The sequence below is a fragment of the Ranitomeya variabilis genome, chromosome 2 (assembly GCF_051348905.1).
Source record: "Ranitomeya variabilis isolate aRanVar5 chromosome 2, aRanVar5.hap1, whole genome shotgun sequence".
Classification (NCBI taxonomy): domain Eukaryota; kingdom Metazoa; phylum Chordata; class Amphibia; order Anura; family Dendrobatidae; genus Ranitomeya; species Ranitomeya variabilis.
The window spans coordinates 598,608,211-598,626,485 of NC_135233.1; the positions used below are offsets into that span (position 1 = coordinate 598,608,211).

General features: G+C 44.1%; 1 protein-coding gene across 6 annotated transcripts in view; it reads left to right on the forward strand.

The window, feature by feature from the left end:
* Positions 1-18,275, forward strand: part of ZFHX3 (zinc finger homeobox 3) — a 124,100-nt gene that overhangs the window by 62,075 nt on the left and 43,750 nt on the right. For 5 of the 6 annotated variants that reach the window (XM_077288535.1, XM_077288537.1, XM_077288532.1 and 2 more), the window contains exons 2-3: positions 2,355-5,089; positions 7,188-7,684. In XM_077288535.1, coding sequence (XP_077144650.1) covers positions 2,401-5,089; positions 7,188-7,684 — 3,186 coding nt within the window. In that variant the 5' untranslated portion in view covers positions 2,355-2,400. The remainder of the gene's footprint in view (positions 1-2,354; positions 5,090-7,187; positions 7,685-18,275) is intronic. The other variant, XM_077288536.1, reaches the window with a different exon arrangement.

Here is an 18,275-nt window from a genome sequence, read left to right on the forward strand (position 1 = left end):
GTTGCTCAGTTTGGTTATATTTGGCCTTCTTCTTCCAGTGGCTATTTAATTTGGTTATTTTTGGTCTTTTTCCTCTTCCAGTGGTTACTTAGTTTGGTTATGTTTGATCTTCTTCCTCTTCCAGTGATTGCTTAGTTAGGTTATGTTTGGTCTTCTTCCTATTCCAGTGGTTACTTAGCTTGGTTATGTTTGGTCGTCTTCCTCTTCTGGTGGTTACTTAGTTTGGTTATGTTTGATCTTCTTCCTTTTTAGGTGGTTACTTAGTTTGGTCATGTTTGATCTTCTTCCTTTTCTGGTGCTTGCTTAGTTTGGTTATGTTTGGTCTTCTTCCTCCTCCAGTGGTTACTTAGTTTGGTTATGCTTGATCTTCCTCTTCCAGTGGTTATTTGGTTTGAATACGTTTGGGCTTCTTTATTTTTCTATTACAACCATCTGAAACCAAAAAATAAAAAAAGACTGCAGAACTGGCAGTTTCCTCATACAATTCCTTCAAAGTTTGACAAGGAATAGTCACATCTGTATAGTTAGGAAGATGTAATATGTTTGGATTTACAGCCTGCGCATCTTGATCCACTTGTATATTTTCCTGCATCTTTTATAGGCTTTTTTTCCCCTTTTTTTGTGACATTTTTCTATTCCTTACGGGCCTTATTTTCTTTTTTTGGTGTGTTGCCAACCTGCCTCTTGTGAGCAAACTGCCTAATTAACACTGTTCTAATTAACAATTTCAGATTACACCATGCCACTGTTCAGATTTAATCCTGAGGATGTCAGGGTGGCACGGTCCCACCTCCTCCTTGTGCATTTGTTTAGCGCTATTGTGTTTTCTTTTTTTTCCCGTAAAATTGTTTCCTGCCCAGCATTGGCACGCTGCCACGAGTGGTACACATGTGTTCAGTCGGGGGATATTTATATAAATGAGAACGGATCAGAAGTCATCTCGTGCCTTTATTACCATGTAATGATTATTTGACAGGCGGCACTTTGATTACGGCACAAGTTTCCAACCTGTTGACAGCACCATTTGGACTGTTGATCCGTGGTCAAGTTCAGGTGCGACATGAACCTTTTTTTTTTGCATATAGACTTGAATTGTCTTTGACTGTTATTGTTGGCTTTTTTTTATACTAGTGCTTCGGAAATGTGGGTAGTCTTTTTTTTGTTAATTTTTTTTGCTGTGTCAGATTTTCAGCCACTAGAAGAGGGTTTCTTGCCGGCTTTAAGCAAAACACACAGCCGAGGAACACACTGCCTTCAATGTCCGCATTCTGATTGGAGGTCATTGATTTTACGGGAAAACATGTTTTATAGACAGAGTGCTGATCGACCAGGGGAGTTTGACTTCTGCTTCCTTAAGTGAGAGCTGCCTCTCTCCTATTGACTGACAATCAGAGCAAGAGATGAAAGCTAAGAGATGTGGAAAAAGGGAGCAGTAAAAAGAAACTGGCAGATGGCTCTATAAGGCATATTCGCAAGCATTGCCGGACATGGGTATTACAGAACGGCGAGTTCTTGTGCTCTGGCACAAATTTCTGAATATGGAACACACGGGAAATAGTTGTGTGTTCCGAATGGCTTCTCGTCCTCAGTCATCAAGATCTTCCTCTCGTCTCGTCCTAAATATGTTGCGTTCAAGTGGAACATTTTGGTTCTGGAGAGCGATTAGTCTACTCTCGGGTTCACATATTGATGAACCTGGACTTAATTTTAGACCTTTCTTCTCTCCTTGACCAAGGGAGCACAACGGGTTTTGCATCGATAAACAAGTCCCAAGTGCCCAGTCAAAGTGTTTCTCTCCTCTCGCTGCCTCCCCTTCCCACAGCTTCCTGGAACTTACCAAGCTTTTATGTCATTGATTTTGCAATTAGCCTGTTAACCCTTTCGCCCATTCTAGGCTTGCCAGTTCTACTGGACTGAGCTGTCAGTCACTCAAGCCAAGTCCAAATGGCTAACATTGCGGGGAAATTGCATGTGAATTTGGCATTTGAAACCATAGTCGTGAACTTTTTTTTTTTTTTTTGTATAAATTGGACTTTTTGATCCTTCATAGCAAGCTATGTATCACTTAAATTCTTATTATAGACTTACACGTTATGCATTTGATATTAGTAATAGAGTAAAACCTTTTCAAAACTTCTCTTTGAGAAGATCACCCCTTATCCAAACAAGATTTCTCGTGACAGTACTACTATATCCGTGCAGGAGAAGATCACCCCTCTACAAGAAGACCACCAGTCAATGCAATTTTGGGTGGTTTTCTCAATGAGGTTGCATTTTACTTAATCGGTTGCTGTATTAAAAATGTTATCAATTCATCCTGGTCTAATTTTTTTTCTTTTTTTTTTTTCTTGCAGGTCCAAGCCGTATTGGGTGCAATGAACTCTACGCGCAGAGCTCGCCATGGAAGGCTGTGACACTTCTGTCATTGCTGGGAAGGACAATGGATGCAGCGCTTCTCAAAACAAAAAATGGACTGAACTCAACAGCGCCCTCCACCTCGACCGATCTGGCAGCATGGAGCAGCCCAACATGGAAAGCCGTGGGTCTCTGGAAAGTCTGAGTGGCTCATTCAATGAACGCGTCCCTGAAAGCGCTATCCCAACCGGTGCCATCTCGCAGTCTCCCAGCAGATTAGTCTGTTGCAACGAATGTTCGTGCTCCTTTCCTAGTTTACAGGACTATATGGAGCATCGCTGCCCTTGTACTCGGCCATCTCTGAAGGAGGACAGTGAAAGCGATGTTAGCGAGGAAGGGGAGGAGGAGAGTGACGTTGAGAATTTGGCAGGTGAAATAGTTTATCAACCTGATGGCTCTGCTTATATAGTGGAAAGTGTCAGCCAGCTGATCCAAAGCGGTGAAGCCTGCGAGAGTACCCCAAGCGAGGCTCTTCTTTCTCTCTACAAAAATTCCTTGCCTAATTCAACAGGGAAATCTGAGGAGACATCCTCGGTGGGCCCTTCTTACCCCCAAATTATTAATACTTTCCACATAGCCTCGTCTTTCAGGAAGTGGTTTGAGAATTCTGACAAATCTTTCCTGGATACCTCAACCCTTGCGGGTGTAAGTCCCGTCCTGCACAGCTTCCGTGTTTTTGACGTGCGCCACAAAAGCAACAAGGATTACCTAAACAGTGACGGTTCTGCCAAAAGCTCATGTGTATCCAAAGATGTACCCAACAATGTAGATCTGTCCAAATATGATGGCTTTGTACTGTATGGTAAGAGAAAACCAATTCTAATGTGTTTTTTGTGCAAACTTTCCTTTGGCTACGTGCGGTCGTTTGTGACCCATGCTGTGCATGACCATAGAATGACTCTAAGTGAGGATGAGCGCAAGATTCTTAGTAACAAGAACATTTCTGCCATCATTCAAGGGATTGGAAAAGATAAGGAACCTCTTGTTAGTTTTCTGGAACCAAAAAACAAAAGTTTTCAGCATCCCTTAGTTTCTTCTGCCAACACTACTGGACCTGGTAATAGTTTTTATGGAAAATTTAGTGGCATTCGCATGGATGGCGATGAAGCCTTGCAGGCTAGCCTAGCACTTCTAAAAGAAAATGACACTACTTCCAGTGGGGCAGAGCAGGCACAGCCCAATGTTGTGTCTCAAAATACCCTGCTTAATCTTGGAGGGTTGACCAACTCCTCTTTTAACACCACCATAAACCCGGTCTCTTTAAGTTCCTCAGGCTCTTGTACAACCAAACCTTCCTCTAGTAAGGAACCCGAAATGTTGGAGCTTGAGAAGCACTCGATGGGAGTACAAGAGGACTTATCGGAAAGGATGGAGGTGGATGATGATGAGGAGGAGGAGTTGGAAGAAGAAGAGATGGAGGAGGAATGTGATGAGGAAGGGGAGGATTGCAAAGCACTGTTTCCACACGGGCTTGAGGATGACTTTGTGGACAGGCCTCAGGACGAGTCTGGGGTGTTTGCCGAGAGCAGCGGCAAAAAGGACCTGGCTCTCACAAACCAAAGTATTTCTAATTTAATGCCTAATGTGACCCAGCCTATGGCAAGGGGCACACCTTCTACATGTTCTTCTTCCTTTGTTGTCTTTGATGGTGCAAACAGGAGGAACCATTTAAGCTTTAACAGTGATGGCGTTGATGCCAGTATGGTGGGGGGAGGGAGGAAATTGGACTTTGTTGATGAAAGTGCCAATCGTGACAATACCACAGCATCTGAACCAAATGAAAGTGCAGAGGGAGAGGATGGAAGCTTTGCCACCCACCACCAGCATGCTGATAACCCCTGTGAGCTTGGTGTAGGGGATTGCCCTTCTGGGAGTGGTGTGGAGTGTCCAAAGTGTGACACTGTACTGGGCTCTTCGCGCTCGCTTGGTGGACACATGACCATGATGCACTCTCGGAACTCATGTAAGACTCTTAAGTGTCCAAAGTGTAACTGGCATTACAAATACCAGCAGACGTTGGAAGCACACATGAAAGAAAAGCACCCTGAGCCGGGTGGTTCTTGCGCCTACTGCAAATCTGGGCAGTCTCATCCCCGTCTTGCCCGGGGAGAGAGCTACACCTGTGGTTACAAGCCTTTCCGCTGTGAGGTCTGTAACTACTCCACCACTACCAAAGGCAATCTCAGTATTCATATGCAGTCGGACAAGCATCTAAACAACATGCAGAACCTACAGAATGGAGGGAGCGACCAAGTTTTCAGCCACACTGCCGGGGTTGCGGTTGCTGCTGCCACTGCAGCGGCGGCTGCTGCTTCCAACATTAGTAACTCTTGCGGGGCCCCTTCACCTACCAAACCAAAAACCAAACCCACCTGGCGTTGTGAAGTGTGCGATTACGAAACCAATGTTGCTAGGAACCTGCGCATCCACATGACCAGTGAGAAGCACATGCACAACATGATGCTGCTTCAGCAAAACATGACCCAAATCCAACACAACAGGCACTTAGGCATCAGCAGCCTACCCTCTCCTGCTGAAGCCGATCTCTATCATTTCTACCTAGCACAAAACATGAATCTGAAGATGGACAGCCCAGCGAATGAGTCACAGTATATAATGGGTGGGTTCCAGCTAGATCCTACCAGTCCTATGCCAGGGATGGCTCCCACCGTAGGTAAGAAGTGATGATTTGATTTGCACATGGCTGGAATGATCTTGCATGCTTCATGGTCAACTAGGGGCGGAGGCGCGTCCCCAGGAGTCTCAGTCCTCTGTGCGGTGGGTACTCTGCGGCAGCGATAATTCATACATTGCTTATACTCTTTGCACATGTTTTTAGCTTGTGATAGTGGATGGGTGCCTTTTTTGTGGCCGTGTTATGGTATTTATACTTCCACTATCGGCGCATAGGTGTTGCTTAAAGGCTGTCCGCAGTGCAGTTTCCCACATGGCTATTTCGCTTATAGGCATATTTTTGTTATGTTTATTTTGTTTTTTATCTATTGTTTTTCTCTTTTGCTGATTTTTTTCCTATAGCAAGTATATTAATATATTACTATCTCTTCAGTGGACGGTTCTTCCTGGGCACGCGCCCCCTGTTATCTATACAACCTTTGTAGTGTCACTAATTGTCCCTCCTCTCACTTGGTTTTTATTATCACCTAATAAAGTTTATATTTTTGCATTATACTTTGTCGGACCATATATCATCATTTGTTCTGAATTAGCTATGGTCAACTAGTGATAGAAAATATTGCTAATTTTTTTGGGTGGGTTTACATGCAAAATAAGAAAATGTTTGCATTTTCTATATAATGCAAGTTTCATCAACCGCCAAGGGCTGCGGATGTGACAAGTGTAGACCAAGTAGAAGAACTATGACGACTAAAGTTAACCAGCTGCCCTAAGCATGTGCCTGGTTTGGCCATACGATAAACACAGGCCAACTTCGATGGATATGTACGCTGCTGAGAGAGTGGGTCCTGGACTCCATTTAACATGGCGTTCACTTTTATGATGAAAATCTGATTTTATCTACACCTTTCTGTTTATTTTACACGTCAGACGTATTCTTGAGATTCCATAGAGCTTTAACTGCGATTGCACATTAACAGTCTGGGAATGATAATGTACAGTAGTCACAGTCGAGAGTTGAGCTCTCGGGCTTTAGACACCATTGTTCCCCCTTGTTGAACCTCGCTGAGATGCTTATTAGCCACAGATGGTAACAACCCGCTTATGAACTTCAGAAAAGATCTTTGTGGTTTCAGATGTACTGAAATTATTAAATAACACTGGGGAAATTTTGATTTTGGGCCATGAAGACGCAGATGACCAGAACCAGCCAATATTGGAAGTATTAGACATTACAAATAAAAATATCTATGAATTGACACATTAGGGTCTAATTTACATGTCCATGAAACACGGTCCGTGTACAAACAAACTGGATGAGGGTTTCCTGACCCAAACTTGACAGTCTCATATATGCCTAGGAGGCTGTCAAATTTAGGTCAGAAGACCCACAACCGATCTGTATATCTCAGTCTGTTCTTAGATGTTAATTTAGGATGTCTGAATAAGTTGATGACATGGATTATGACACTGGCTTGTGTCAAGGCAGCAAGTTCTTGAGATTGATATGTTGAAATCAAGAAAAATAAGAAAAATGGGTAAGAGTAAGGATAAGAGCAACTTTGACAAAGCCCAACTTGTGATGGCTTAAACGACTGGGTCAGAGCATTTCCAAAAAAGGCAGGTCTTGAATGGCTCAAGGAAGGACAAATGGTGAACGGGTGACAGAGACAATCCAGACATCTGTGAAACACGGTCTTTTGTACGGACCACAATTTACGGTCTGGCCGAAGATCTACCAACCCTAGCTTGAGGCAGTCAAGTTCAGGTCAAAAGACCCATGGCAGATCCAAGCTTTGCAATTCGTACTTGGACTGTTTTTCATAGATGTCTGATTAAAGGCCAAAGACTTATTGATTTGATTGTGGAAAAAAGGCTAGATCATCCTGATGCCACATGAGCTACCGTTCCCCAAATGTTGGATCTCTACAGAGGTCTTGTGGATTTCATGGCTTGGCGGGTCAGAGCTGTATTGTCACTACTTGAGGGACTTGGACTCCATTAGGCAAGTTGTTATGTTTTAGATTATCATTGCATGTGATATCTAGGGATACATAGATGCAGGAAAGTAATTTTTGATTTGGATTGTTTATTCAGTTTTCAGCTATGACAATTTCTTATTTTTGTTTATTTGTAAGTAGGAGGAGAAATCCCATTGGACATGCGGCTGGGAGGTGGACAGCTGGTGTCGGAGGAACTCATGAACCTGGGTGAGAGTTTCACGCAAACAAACGACCCTTCCTTGAAACTTTTCCAGTGTGCAGTGTGTAACCGCTTCACTACGGATAACTTGGACATGCTTGGCCTCCATATGGGAGCGGAGCGCAACCTGCCTGAAGAAGAATGGAAGTCGGTGGTGGGAGATTGTTACCAGTGTAATTTATGTCGATATAACACTCAGCTGAAGGCCAATTTTCAGCTGCATTGTAAAACAGACAAGCACGTTCAGAAGTACCAGCTTGTGGCTCATATCAAAGAAGGGGGCAAAGCCAACGAGTGGAGGTTGAAATGTGTTGCCATTGGGAACCCAGTGCATCTCAAGTGCAACGCCTGCGACTATTACACCAACAGCCTGGACAAGCTCCGTTTGCACACTGTGAACGCCAGACATGAGGCCAGCCTCAAGCTGTACAAGGTAAAATACCCACGTAAACGCGATAAGGGAATCGTGCACAGGATTGTTAGTCCTTTGCTCTACTCGGGCAATGACCATGATGACTAATGATAGTGCAAAGATATTTTATGTGCTGTGGTTGGTATTTTTTGGTGATAGACAGCAGCATTCAGTATGTGGACGTGAACATTTTGGTTTATTACTGAGTCCAAATGGGTCCTTTGTTAGAGGTGTGATTGTCTATTCCAGCTTGACCTGACTCGATCAGTTGTGATCAGCCAATAAAGTAGCAAAATTAGTGTGTGTTTTTGCAAAATGCAGATTCATCAATCACTGTACGACATGGGCAGACTAGCAGCAAAATATACAGTGTGTCCGTAAAGTCATGGTGCACTTTTAGGGTATGTGCACACGCTGCGGATCCGCAGCGGATTTGACGCTGCGGATCCGCAGCAGTTTTCCCAAAGTTTACAGTACCATGTAAACCTATGGGAAAAAAAGCCGCTGTGCACATGCGCGGAAACGCAGCGGATTATTTTCCGCAGCATGTCACTTCTTTCTGCGGATTCCGCAGCGGTTTTCAACATGCACCAATAGGAAAGTGCAGTTGCAAATCCTCAGAAGAAACCGCGATAAAATCCGCAGTGAAAACCGCAGTGGTTTTGCACTGCGGATTTTCCAAATCCGCTGCGGAAAAATCTGCAGCAGAATCCGCAACGTGTGCACACGTCAGGATTTCTTGCAGAAATTTCCTGAAGAAAACCGGAAATTTTCTGCAAGAAATCCGCATTTTTTTTTTTTTTTTGCGTTTTTTTCGCGGTTTTTTTTTTTTTAGCATTTTGCAAGCGTAATTAGCTTGCAGAATGCTAAAGTTTTCTGTCAAACTGACAGGTTGGTCACACTTGTCAAACATAGTGTTTGACAAGTGTGACCAACTTTTTACTATAGAGGCTGCCTATGCAGCATCAATAGTAAAAGATAGAATGTTTAAAAATAATAAAAAAAATAAAAAAAATGGTTATACTCACCTGCAGACAGCCGATCTCCTCCTCAGTGGCGTCCGTTCCTATAGATGGTGTGTGTGTGTGTGTGTAGGACCTTCGATGACGTCGCGGTCACGTGAGCGGTCACATGACCGGTCTCTACCAATCACAAGACCGCGACGTCATCGCAGGTCCTTCACACACACCATCTATAGGAACAGAAGCGACAGCATGCACCGCTGAGAGGCGGGAAGACTCCGGGGGCCATCGAAGGTGAGTATATCACTATTTTTTATTTTAATTCTTATTTTTTTACCAATTATATGGTGCCCAGTCCGTGGAGGAGAGTCTCCTCTCCTCCACCCTGGGTACCAACCGCACATGATCTGCTTACTTCCCGCATGGTGTGCACAGCCACATGCGGAAAGTAAGTAGATCAATGCATTCCCAGGTGTGCGGAATCCCCGCAATTCCGCAAATTTAATGAACATGTTGCTTTTTTTTCCGCGATGCGATTTTTTTCGCAGAAAAAAATGCAACATTTGCACAAGAAATGCGGAATACACTGTAAATAATAGGAGGCATATGTAAGCGTTTTTTTTGCGTTTTTTTTTTCACGTTTTTATAGCGAAAAAAACGCGAAAAATACTGAACGTGTGCACATGGCCTTATAGTTTACATTTTGGCGCCCTTTCTCTGGCACAATCATATCAGACCTGTTCATGAGGAGAGATAACAAGAAGCAATCAAACACAAACTCATTTAAGCTGTTGCTGAGCCCCCAGTCAGATTAACCCCTGATAAACTGAACTCTGATTAATACACTCTCAGGTCTGTGACCTCATGCAACCACAAGCTTATGCTATCGTTTGGATGTGTGTGGGGCAACAAATGGAGCCCACATCGCACTGCACTGAATAAGTATGAAACTGGGAGAGTTTTTCTTCTATTTGGAGCAGATTTCACATTTCTATCGTTTATTGTTGCTTTCCAGTGACTGGTCAAAAGTGCACCATGACTTTACGGACACACTGTATTTACAAAGTAAAACCCCTTTTAAAATTGCATTGAAAAGTAGGTCTCCTTATCAGAGAAGATGGACAGCGTGCATAGTATAGAACGGAAAATCTGGTCACACCCGGCTTCATTTTACCGCTATGGATGTCAATGTATAGAACAAGCGGGGACGCCGGATAGTAAATAGAGAAATTCACACCACCATCAGATATTAACACGCTGTGAATATTGAACCTACCGGTCCCATCAATTACACTACAGATATTTTTGCAGCTTGTACATGAGAATGTTTTAAAAAAAACTTTAAATTGAAGTAGAAATCTACTCTAGGTTTTTCACCCTGGATTTTTTTTTTTAAAGAGGTTAAAATAATACAAAAAATAATAGTAGAAATATATTTTTATATCTTTTTATTTCTGCCATCCCATTGTCCCATCACGTCTCAGTCTCTTTTCCTGGCCAGGTTCTAGCTCTCCAACAGCTCGGTGCTGTAAGAATAAAGGCAGTGAAAATCCCGTAAATAGCCTTTTGCTCGCCCCATAGAATTCCTCCAGACGTTTTTATTGATTTTCACTGGACTTAAAGCCTCACCCTCCTCTCTAATCATTCCATAATGGCTTTAGTATGAACGGTCAGGTACAGTTCCCCATAAATCTCGTCTGGCTTCTTCCACCTACCTTCTATCCACACTCTGGAAACTAACCTCTCCCTCATCTCCCCTACACCCTGCTTAATGGGAATGTCACAGCGCGGCGTCTCCCCATCTCCCCCGACTCTTTGACCACACTCCTGCGAGGGAGAGCAGGCCGTGGACGAGAGTGGTCCTCAGACCAAGAGTTCACATCTGAGGTGGATTGAGATTGATTGCATGTTATGTTTCCTCTTGCAAATGTAATCCATTAGGCTGGCACATCTATAATCAGGTTAGAGCAGAGTTAACTGCATGTAATCAACTTCTACACTGTCAGATACCGAAAATCCCTCCAGATGCCAGAATAGTGTGCAAAACAAGACTGTGTGCATCCAGGAGTGCAAGGCTATCAGTGGGGGCACCAGTCCGAGGGGCCACGTCTGGAAAGACAATTTAGAACTTGAAAAAGAGGCAGCAATCTGGTTTTGGTTAAAGGTGAATATTGAATCACTGGGCTTTTATCCCTGTTTGGTCCCTGATAGCATCCAGCCCCTAATAACGTTTTGCCTTTCTTTCAGAACTGACCATCTAATAAGGAGCGAGAAAAATCTTCTGCGGGCCATGCAATCCATAGGAGAGATTAGATTAATTTTCTGCGCTCAGATCTTTTTAGATCTTGTGATATTGCATTGCTTTTCTGGTTATTTGGCTTTTATCCCTGTTTGGTCCCTGACGGCATCCAGCCTCTAATGATGTTTTGCCTTTCTTTCGGAGCTGACCCATCTAATAAGGAGCGAGAAAAATCTTCAGCGGGCCATACAATCCATAGGAGAGATTAGATTAATCTTCTGCCCTTGGATCTTTATAGATCATGCGATATTACATTATTGTTCTGGTTATTGCCATTTTTTGTTGTTGGTGGGGGTTTGTTAATGAGAGAACATTAATTTTACGTTGATAAAAGATGGTTGTGATGGCCGTCACGTTCTATTAAAGGGTTTTTTGATGTGGAATACTCTCTTGGTTAGGCCGGGGTCACACTTGCGAGTTCAATGCGAGAAACTCGTGTGAGTCTCTCGCATCAATTCCTGGCAATGCCGCCGGCATTCGGGACCGGAGTTTGCGGCTGCATGTATTTCTATGCAGCTGAACGCTCCGATCCCGAGTGCCGGCGGCAGTGCCGGGAATTGATGCGAGAGACTCGCTTAAGTTTCTCGCATTGAACTCGCAAGTGTGACCCCGGCCTTAGATAGACTAATATGTTGACCATAACTGCTGTGATCTTTGGCTAGACTTAGAGTAAGGGCACAAATGCCGGTTGGCAACATGGTCATTTTTAATTAAATCTTTTTCCAACTCTATACCCGGCTACAGATCTGTAATAAATTAATCAGTGCGCATAGGCTGACATTTATCTCGGCAGCACAAGTCAAGTTTTCACAGGACGATGCGCTGCTGAGAAAGATGATCTTCTGTCCAGCACAAAAAAATTATTTCACCCGACGATCAAGTGTTCTGCTTGTTCGTCGGGTGATCAGCAGCCTACTCAATTTTTGGGAAATGATGACTCCCAGAAACTGTGCAGGGTTAATGGGCCTTATGTGTTTCATTTTTCTGCAGCGCCACCACAGGGCAAATTAAGCATTACACAGCACCCATTCAAATCAGTGGTGTACTGTTGGTCAGCCCAAGTTCTCCGGAAACCAGAGATGCTCCTTAAGGGCTTGTTTCCATTTGCGAGAAACACGTCCGTATCTCGCATGTGGAAACCAAGCTCTGGCGCCGGCACTTTGGAGCGGAGCGTGCAGCTCCATGTGTTCCTATGCGGCCGCACACTCCGCTCTGGAGTGCCGGCGCCACAGCTTGGTTTCCACATGCGAGATACGGACGTGTTTCTTGCAAATGGAAACAAGCCCTAAGACTGTTCCTCTGCTCAAGAGACAGTCATCCTAAACAGTGAACAGATCTATTCACTCAGAATGGGATGTTTGGGAAGTGGTATACCAAGCTGGACCACCCATTTAAAAAAATGCTTAAATTCAGAGTAAGTAGAGCGCTAGCAGGGTAAGAACATGTTAAAACAAAGGCCAATTACGCAGTGTGTAGAAATGAAAATATAGGGCCCTGGGAGCTATTGTGGGCTCACTTCTGAGCACAGAGACCCCCTATGTGCCCTTGTACTGTTCTGTAGAAATGACTCTAATTATTTGGCTTTGGATTGCATTGTGCTTAGTCTCTGCGCCGCTCTTATTGTTTTCTCCATATGAACGCCTGCTTGTTGTTTTTTTGGCCATTTTATGTTGATGTGAGTGATGGCCGCCTCCTGATCTACCGTCTAGCAGGCTGCAGTTTATCATTGATTCGATGAGGTTCAGGATGAAGCTTTTTTAAGTGTTTCCGACCTAGATCCAGATGGATAACTGTATTTGCTATAGCTAATTTCTCACTGTTTTACAGCAGATATATCGCATATGTTATATTGCTATGTCATAGGTTAAGGTGCATTTTCTAGTGTAATTGGTAAAGACGTCTGTGCGGGTATTCCCCTTGCTTTTTAAGGATTATGAAAAGAATAGAGGTTGTTCACCACCTGCTGCCATGTATAGATCTGTGTGTGTGTGTGTAATGATTACCTCTGAGCAATGTGCATCGACCTACAGCGCTAGAGAAGAGCTTTCCCCAATTTTACCAGTGGTGCTCTTAACCTTCTAGCCAGACATCTCCATAGAGCTTCCACAGTGACTGATAATTCTTTTGGTAATCAGCTTGCTCTTGGACAATTTTGCACCACGAAAGTTCTCCTGCCAGCAAAGGACTATAGGAAGAGACCTGACTAGTCCGATGTGCCACCCAGCTGGCTTCTCGCTTGCCCTGCTTCAGTTGATTGACCGATCTTTTCCTATATACACATGGAAGAGACCAAGTAATTAAGTGGAACGAGGCGGAGGGAAGTCCCTCGCCAAAGTAATTGGGGGGGGGGGGGGGGGCTCGCCTTATAGTTCCTGTCCAGCTTTTCGAAGTTTGTAAAACATGCCTGGCTGAAACTGAGCAGCCGGGCTCTGATATATGTTGGCCGTTGTTTGGGCAGCATGAATCTGAGAGGTTCCCTTTACGCTCAACTGATGGTATCTTGACCACTGAGGTGGCTCAGTCCTTAAAGTCTATGGACACCTGGAAAAAAAATGCAGTTTTTTGTGTTACTATGGATTTCTATAATTTTTTGCCAAATCATTCAGCTAGATACAGGATTTCCACTCGACAGCAGAGAAATTACAGAAAATTTGTAATGAAGACTAGTTAGAAAGTGTCCTAACTTTTGTGCTTGCAAAGCAAATGAACAACCCAAAAAATAAAAAATGTTAAAGGAGAATTTGGACACGATTTACATTTTTAGTGCCTTTTTTTTTTTTTTTTTTAAAGCTAAAACTTTCAGGAGCTTTAAAAAGCAAAAAAAAAAAAACACAAACATTTGATATTTTCTAAAGTGCCAGAAGGAGTCTTAAAACCATTACTTGCCCACCATTTTTCCTTTTCCATGAGCCGAGCAAGTGTAGGATATGCTGACCGACATCTTTTGAAAAGTTGATGAGCCACATTGGATTTTTTTTTTTAGCTGTCATTGAAAAGACAAATTTGCTCCCCACCAATGGAAACTCAAACGAGACCACAGATCACATCGGCTTTGTCCATAGTTTGTCGTTTTAAAATGAGACTTCGTCGTCGACCATATGAGCGACCATAAACGGCAAACGGTTTAGGAGAAACGACTCTGTAAAATGTGCAACGTCTGGCCTGGTGCCGCCACGGGTCTCAGCCTTGGCGACATTTCGGGATGATTTCAGTAGCGGCGAAATGCTCCATCGTGGAAAGCGGTGGCGGAATAACTGTTGATCTGTTGATTCAGCATAATTGATGCAACCTCATTTCCCACAGTTGATGAGGATTAGAGGAGCCTGGTTTAACAGTCTCATTTTCTGGTCCCAAAGCACACTTGTTTTAATGTGTTTCAGTTAATGAGGTAGCAGGGAGGAAGAGGAGGAGGTGTCGCTGAACGTACGCAGACCTTCGCGAGTCCCAACGTGCCACATTCCTCAGATTGATACGGCTACCAGTTCTGGTTTCGGAGGTCCGAGCCGGGACTTTACCGAGCTCGTTAGGATACTTCTCCTTTTTATATCCGCGTCTGCTCAGTGTTTCTTCTCCTGGCAACGTTCCTTCACGTTTGTCATATCCAATAGACTGGGGAATGACAAGGCTCAGGCCTTCGGGGACCGCTCTGACAGATAGGCCGCATAAAACTAACAAAATGCAGGCGCTGGAAACTGGCAGCTTGCAACCATATGGGGAGCTTCTGTTTGTCTAGTGGGGAAGGTGGAGTGTCGGCTCTCGCCATGTAATGGGCCCCGACTCCGCTACAAGTGAAAGCTGTTATCTCTGGACTGGCACCACTCCAGTCCCCCTTGGCACATGCCGGCTGACAGCTCCACAGCAGCACGTGATGCTTTTCCCTAAGGCAAAGCCACCGTTGGTTTAAGTAGGCATTAAACAATTACCCGGGCTTTACTGCTCCTCACCTTCCGCAGATTGGCTCTATAAATTGTCAGCCTGCTGACATTTTAATGTGAATTATGTCATGTGGTATCCCCTTTGATTCCAACATGCCTCAGTTTGTAAATACATGAGGCACTCAAAGGCTTGTGGTTAGTATACACACCAGAGGCCTCGGGGTTTTTGGTGGGGGAAGAGCACAGGCAATGGCTCTCTCATTCTTTCTTTTTCTTCCTTGCTCTCTTTCCGTCTGCATTTTTTTTTTTTTTTTTTTTTTTTGCGCCGACCTCTATCTTAAAGAGACAATGCAGATTTTTTTTTTGTGGGGGGGGGCCCTGTGTAATCATCCCTCGGCAGCGAGCGCTGCAGAATGAAGCTTCTAATCCCGCACAAAGCTGCTTTGCTCGTGTCTGTTTATGATAAATTAGACGGGGAAACTTGGGTGCGATTTTATTAGTTCCCACTCGTACATGCCTCCTGCTCTCATTTTGCAGAAAGAGAGCGAGAGAGAGAGGGGAAAAAAAAGAGCAAAAGCAGATTTTTGCAGCTTTGCAAGCTTTACGTGTCGAGCTGGATATTAACAACTGCGCTTTTTTTTTTTTTTGTGTACGGAAAGGCTCTGTGCCAGGAAAAAAAAAAAACACAGCGAGCCTTGGTGGCGTGCAAACTTTATACCTAATGTTCTCAAGACATTTTGGCCACTGACGGTAATTAACTTTTATTTTGTCTGTCTTTTTATTAATGATAATTTCATCCACATTTACAGAGTTGTATATTTTCTGCCATAACCGCAGTCTCGTACGTCAATCCCACAATATGCGTTTTTTGTAAGGCCTATGGAGGGATTTCATTGTACCCTTAGTTTTTCTGGGGGGGTTTTGTGCGATTTTTATTTATTTATTTTTTTTCTTCAGTGGTGGAAAAAATGGGCAAGCAGGTGCGTTGTGGGTGATATGGTCACCAAAACCACGCATGAATGAATGGTTAGGCAGAACCCTGGTGCAGCAGCCATGTTGGAATTTTGTGGCTACTGGACCAAAACGCTGCGAACCGTCTGCAACCTGCCGATATTTCATGTGAGCGTCATACCGCAACAATGAAGTCACACCAGATTGGCCAATCTAAAGAGGAGCCGCGGATGACTGCAGGAAAGAGTTGATTCACGGGTTTCGCATCTAGCGGACATGGACAGCAGAAAATTGCCCAGGCCGCTGCCAATTTTCTCATCCCTACCCATAACCCTTTTTATCTACTGGTGCATGAACCATCTTAATTTATTCCATGCCATAATGAAGCCCCATAACTTGGCACCACCAAAAATTCTGCATTTCAGATACTGTAAGGGTACGATCACACACTCCATAGGTATATTAAAAAAAAAAATTGAATTTTTTTTTAAAAATCATGGCTTTTTTTGCAGCTCACTCGTGTCCACACACCATAACTGTGGATTGATGTGACCTTTTTCCTCCTCGCATTTGTCCTCCATAAATTCAAGGTGTAATGCACACATCCTGCATGAAGATTTGGATGCAGATTTGCAGTAAAATGCAGAGGTAGAAATGTACATTTTCCTTTAAGTTGTGTCCACCTCTCCATGTTCCCTGAGAATGGTGACCTGTAGCATTTTTACATTTATTTATTCCTTTGATGTAAGGCAGTCATGCATCATCATGACCCATAGGAGCGTACGCAGGTAGTGGGTTAATATTTGGTCGGCAAATGCTGCCTCTCCCTTCTTTCTGATGTTTTTCAGCCACTTTTGTACTTGCAGACCTGTCCAGGCTTGCTGTACGTCAGTCATGGGAATAAGCTAGCACAGGGTCATTTTAGTTATGAGGTTGGGACAAACGATGTGTAATTTTTCTTTTTCTGGGTGTGGAGGTCCGGTGCTCCCTCCCCGAGCCTTTTGTGCTTTCCTCCAGCGACCTGGCCTCCTGTTTATTTATATGTCCGTAAGCTTCACCTATTTCTTGTTCGTCGCCCCAGCTGGGATATTGCCAGCTGGCTGTCAGGAGGTTGCTAGGGAACATGCAGGCCTCTTCGCCGTTTCCTAAGGACAAGGCCCTGGCTCAGCATTATGAGGCCTGAAAACAGCATGCATCAAAGCTAACACAATAGAGACAAGGAGAAGGCTGTGACCCCAGCCTCATCCTCTCGTACCCTCCTCCCCTCACACTACAGGCTTTCTGTGCAGCCAAGCTTCTTGGAAATTAATCTCCCGGAATCGGTGGCAGAGGTAGCAGATGTCTGTATAAGGTTGCACTTTCATTTCTTGCCTGCTCTCACTTAGTTTTTCTTTTTTTGGTGACCATCCAATGATGTTTGGATTAAGCTCTGGTGGTGGGGGTCTGTTCACCCCTCGCCAGGACAGCACAGACCTATTGTTTTTGTTTTTCAAGCCGCCCCTTTTATCCTTGTGGTCTCCAACTCTTAACTAGGCTTCAGCCTTCATCTTGGAAGGCTCTTCACTAGGCCTCAGCCTTCATCATGGAAGGCACCTGCAAAAGAAGGACTCGTAATTTGGTGCTCCAAAATGTTGGCATCTGCTCAGTCACTAGGCCTCAGCCTTCATTGGTAGGCACCTGCGAAGCAAGGACTCGTGATTTGGTGCTCAAGGATGTTGGCATCTGCTCAGGAAAGGATAGGCATGACGAAGAGGAAAGCTTGCTTGCCCCGGCAAGCGATTCCTTCCTCTGTCTCGGTTGCTTTAGGCAACATCTTTTTTTATCAGAGGCGATAAATCTCTCTAAGGGCAGCGGCGTACTTAATTTCCAAAGCGTGCAAGACCCACCAGTGAGAAGAGAGAGAGAGACACTTACTCAAGGGATGAAACCTGGCACGGCATTGATAAATGTTATCTTCACTTCCAAGCACAATTAACGCGAGAAGAAGGCAATCCAAGATGGAGCTAATTTGGGACCGTATTGTTTTGTGTTAATCTATTTTGTTTTTTTCCCGTCCCGGGAGGGGAGAGGCTTAATGCTTAGTGAAGCATGCATAAACTGCAAGCTCATTAAGAGATGGTCTGTTTATCAGCCTCCACTAAAGAGTCCGAAGACATGCTCAGGCAGCTACCGGCGCAGGTTCCCAGTGGGTTTCGGCCCCTCCTCATTAAGTCAGTTCTGGCTATTGATTGGGAAGCTGTGTTTGAAGGAGTCTTACTTAATCCATGCATTATCTTGACAGATTGATCAGACCTGATTGAGAACCTCTTAAAGGAACGAGCAGTCGTAATGGGAAAGTTGGACTCTGTCATCCGTTAGGGGTGATTCCGGGAGCGAGAAGAACAAGCTGACATCTTGGAGCAATTGTATTTACAATTAACATGGCTGAAAACGATTGGCCGTATTGATCCCCCTTCCTGCAATTACATATCCATTGTTTACATTCCAGCACTTCAGTTATAAAAAAGGAAATCCAATAATTATTG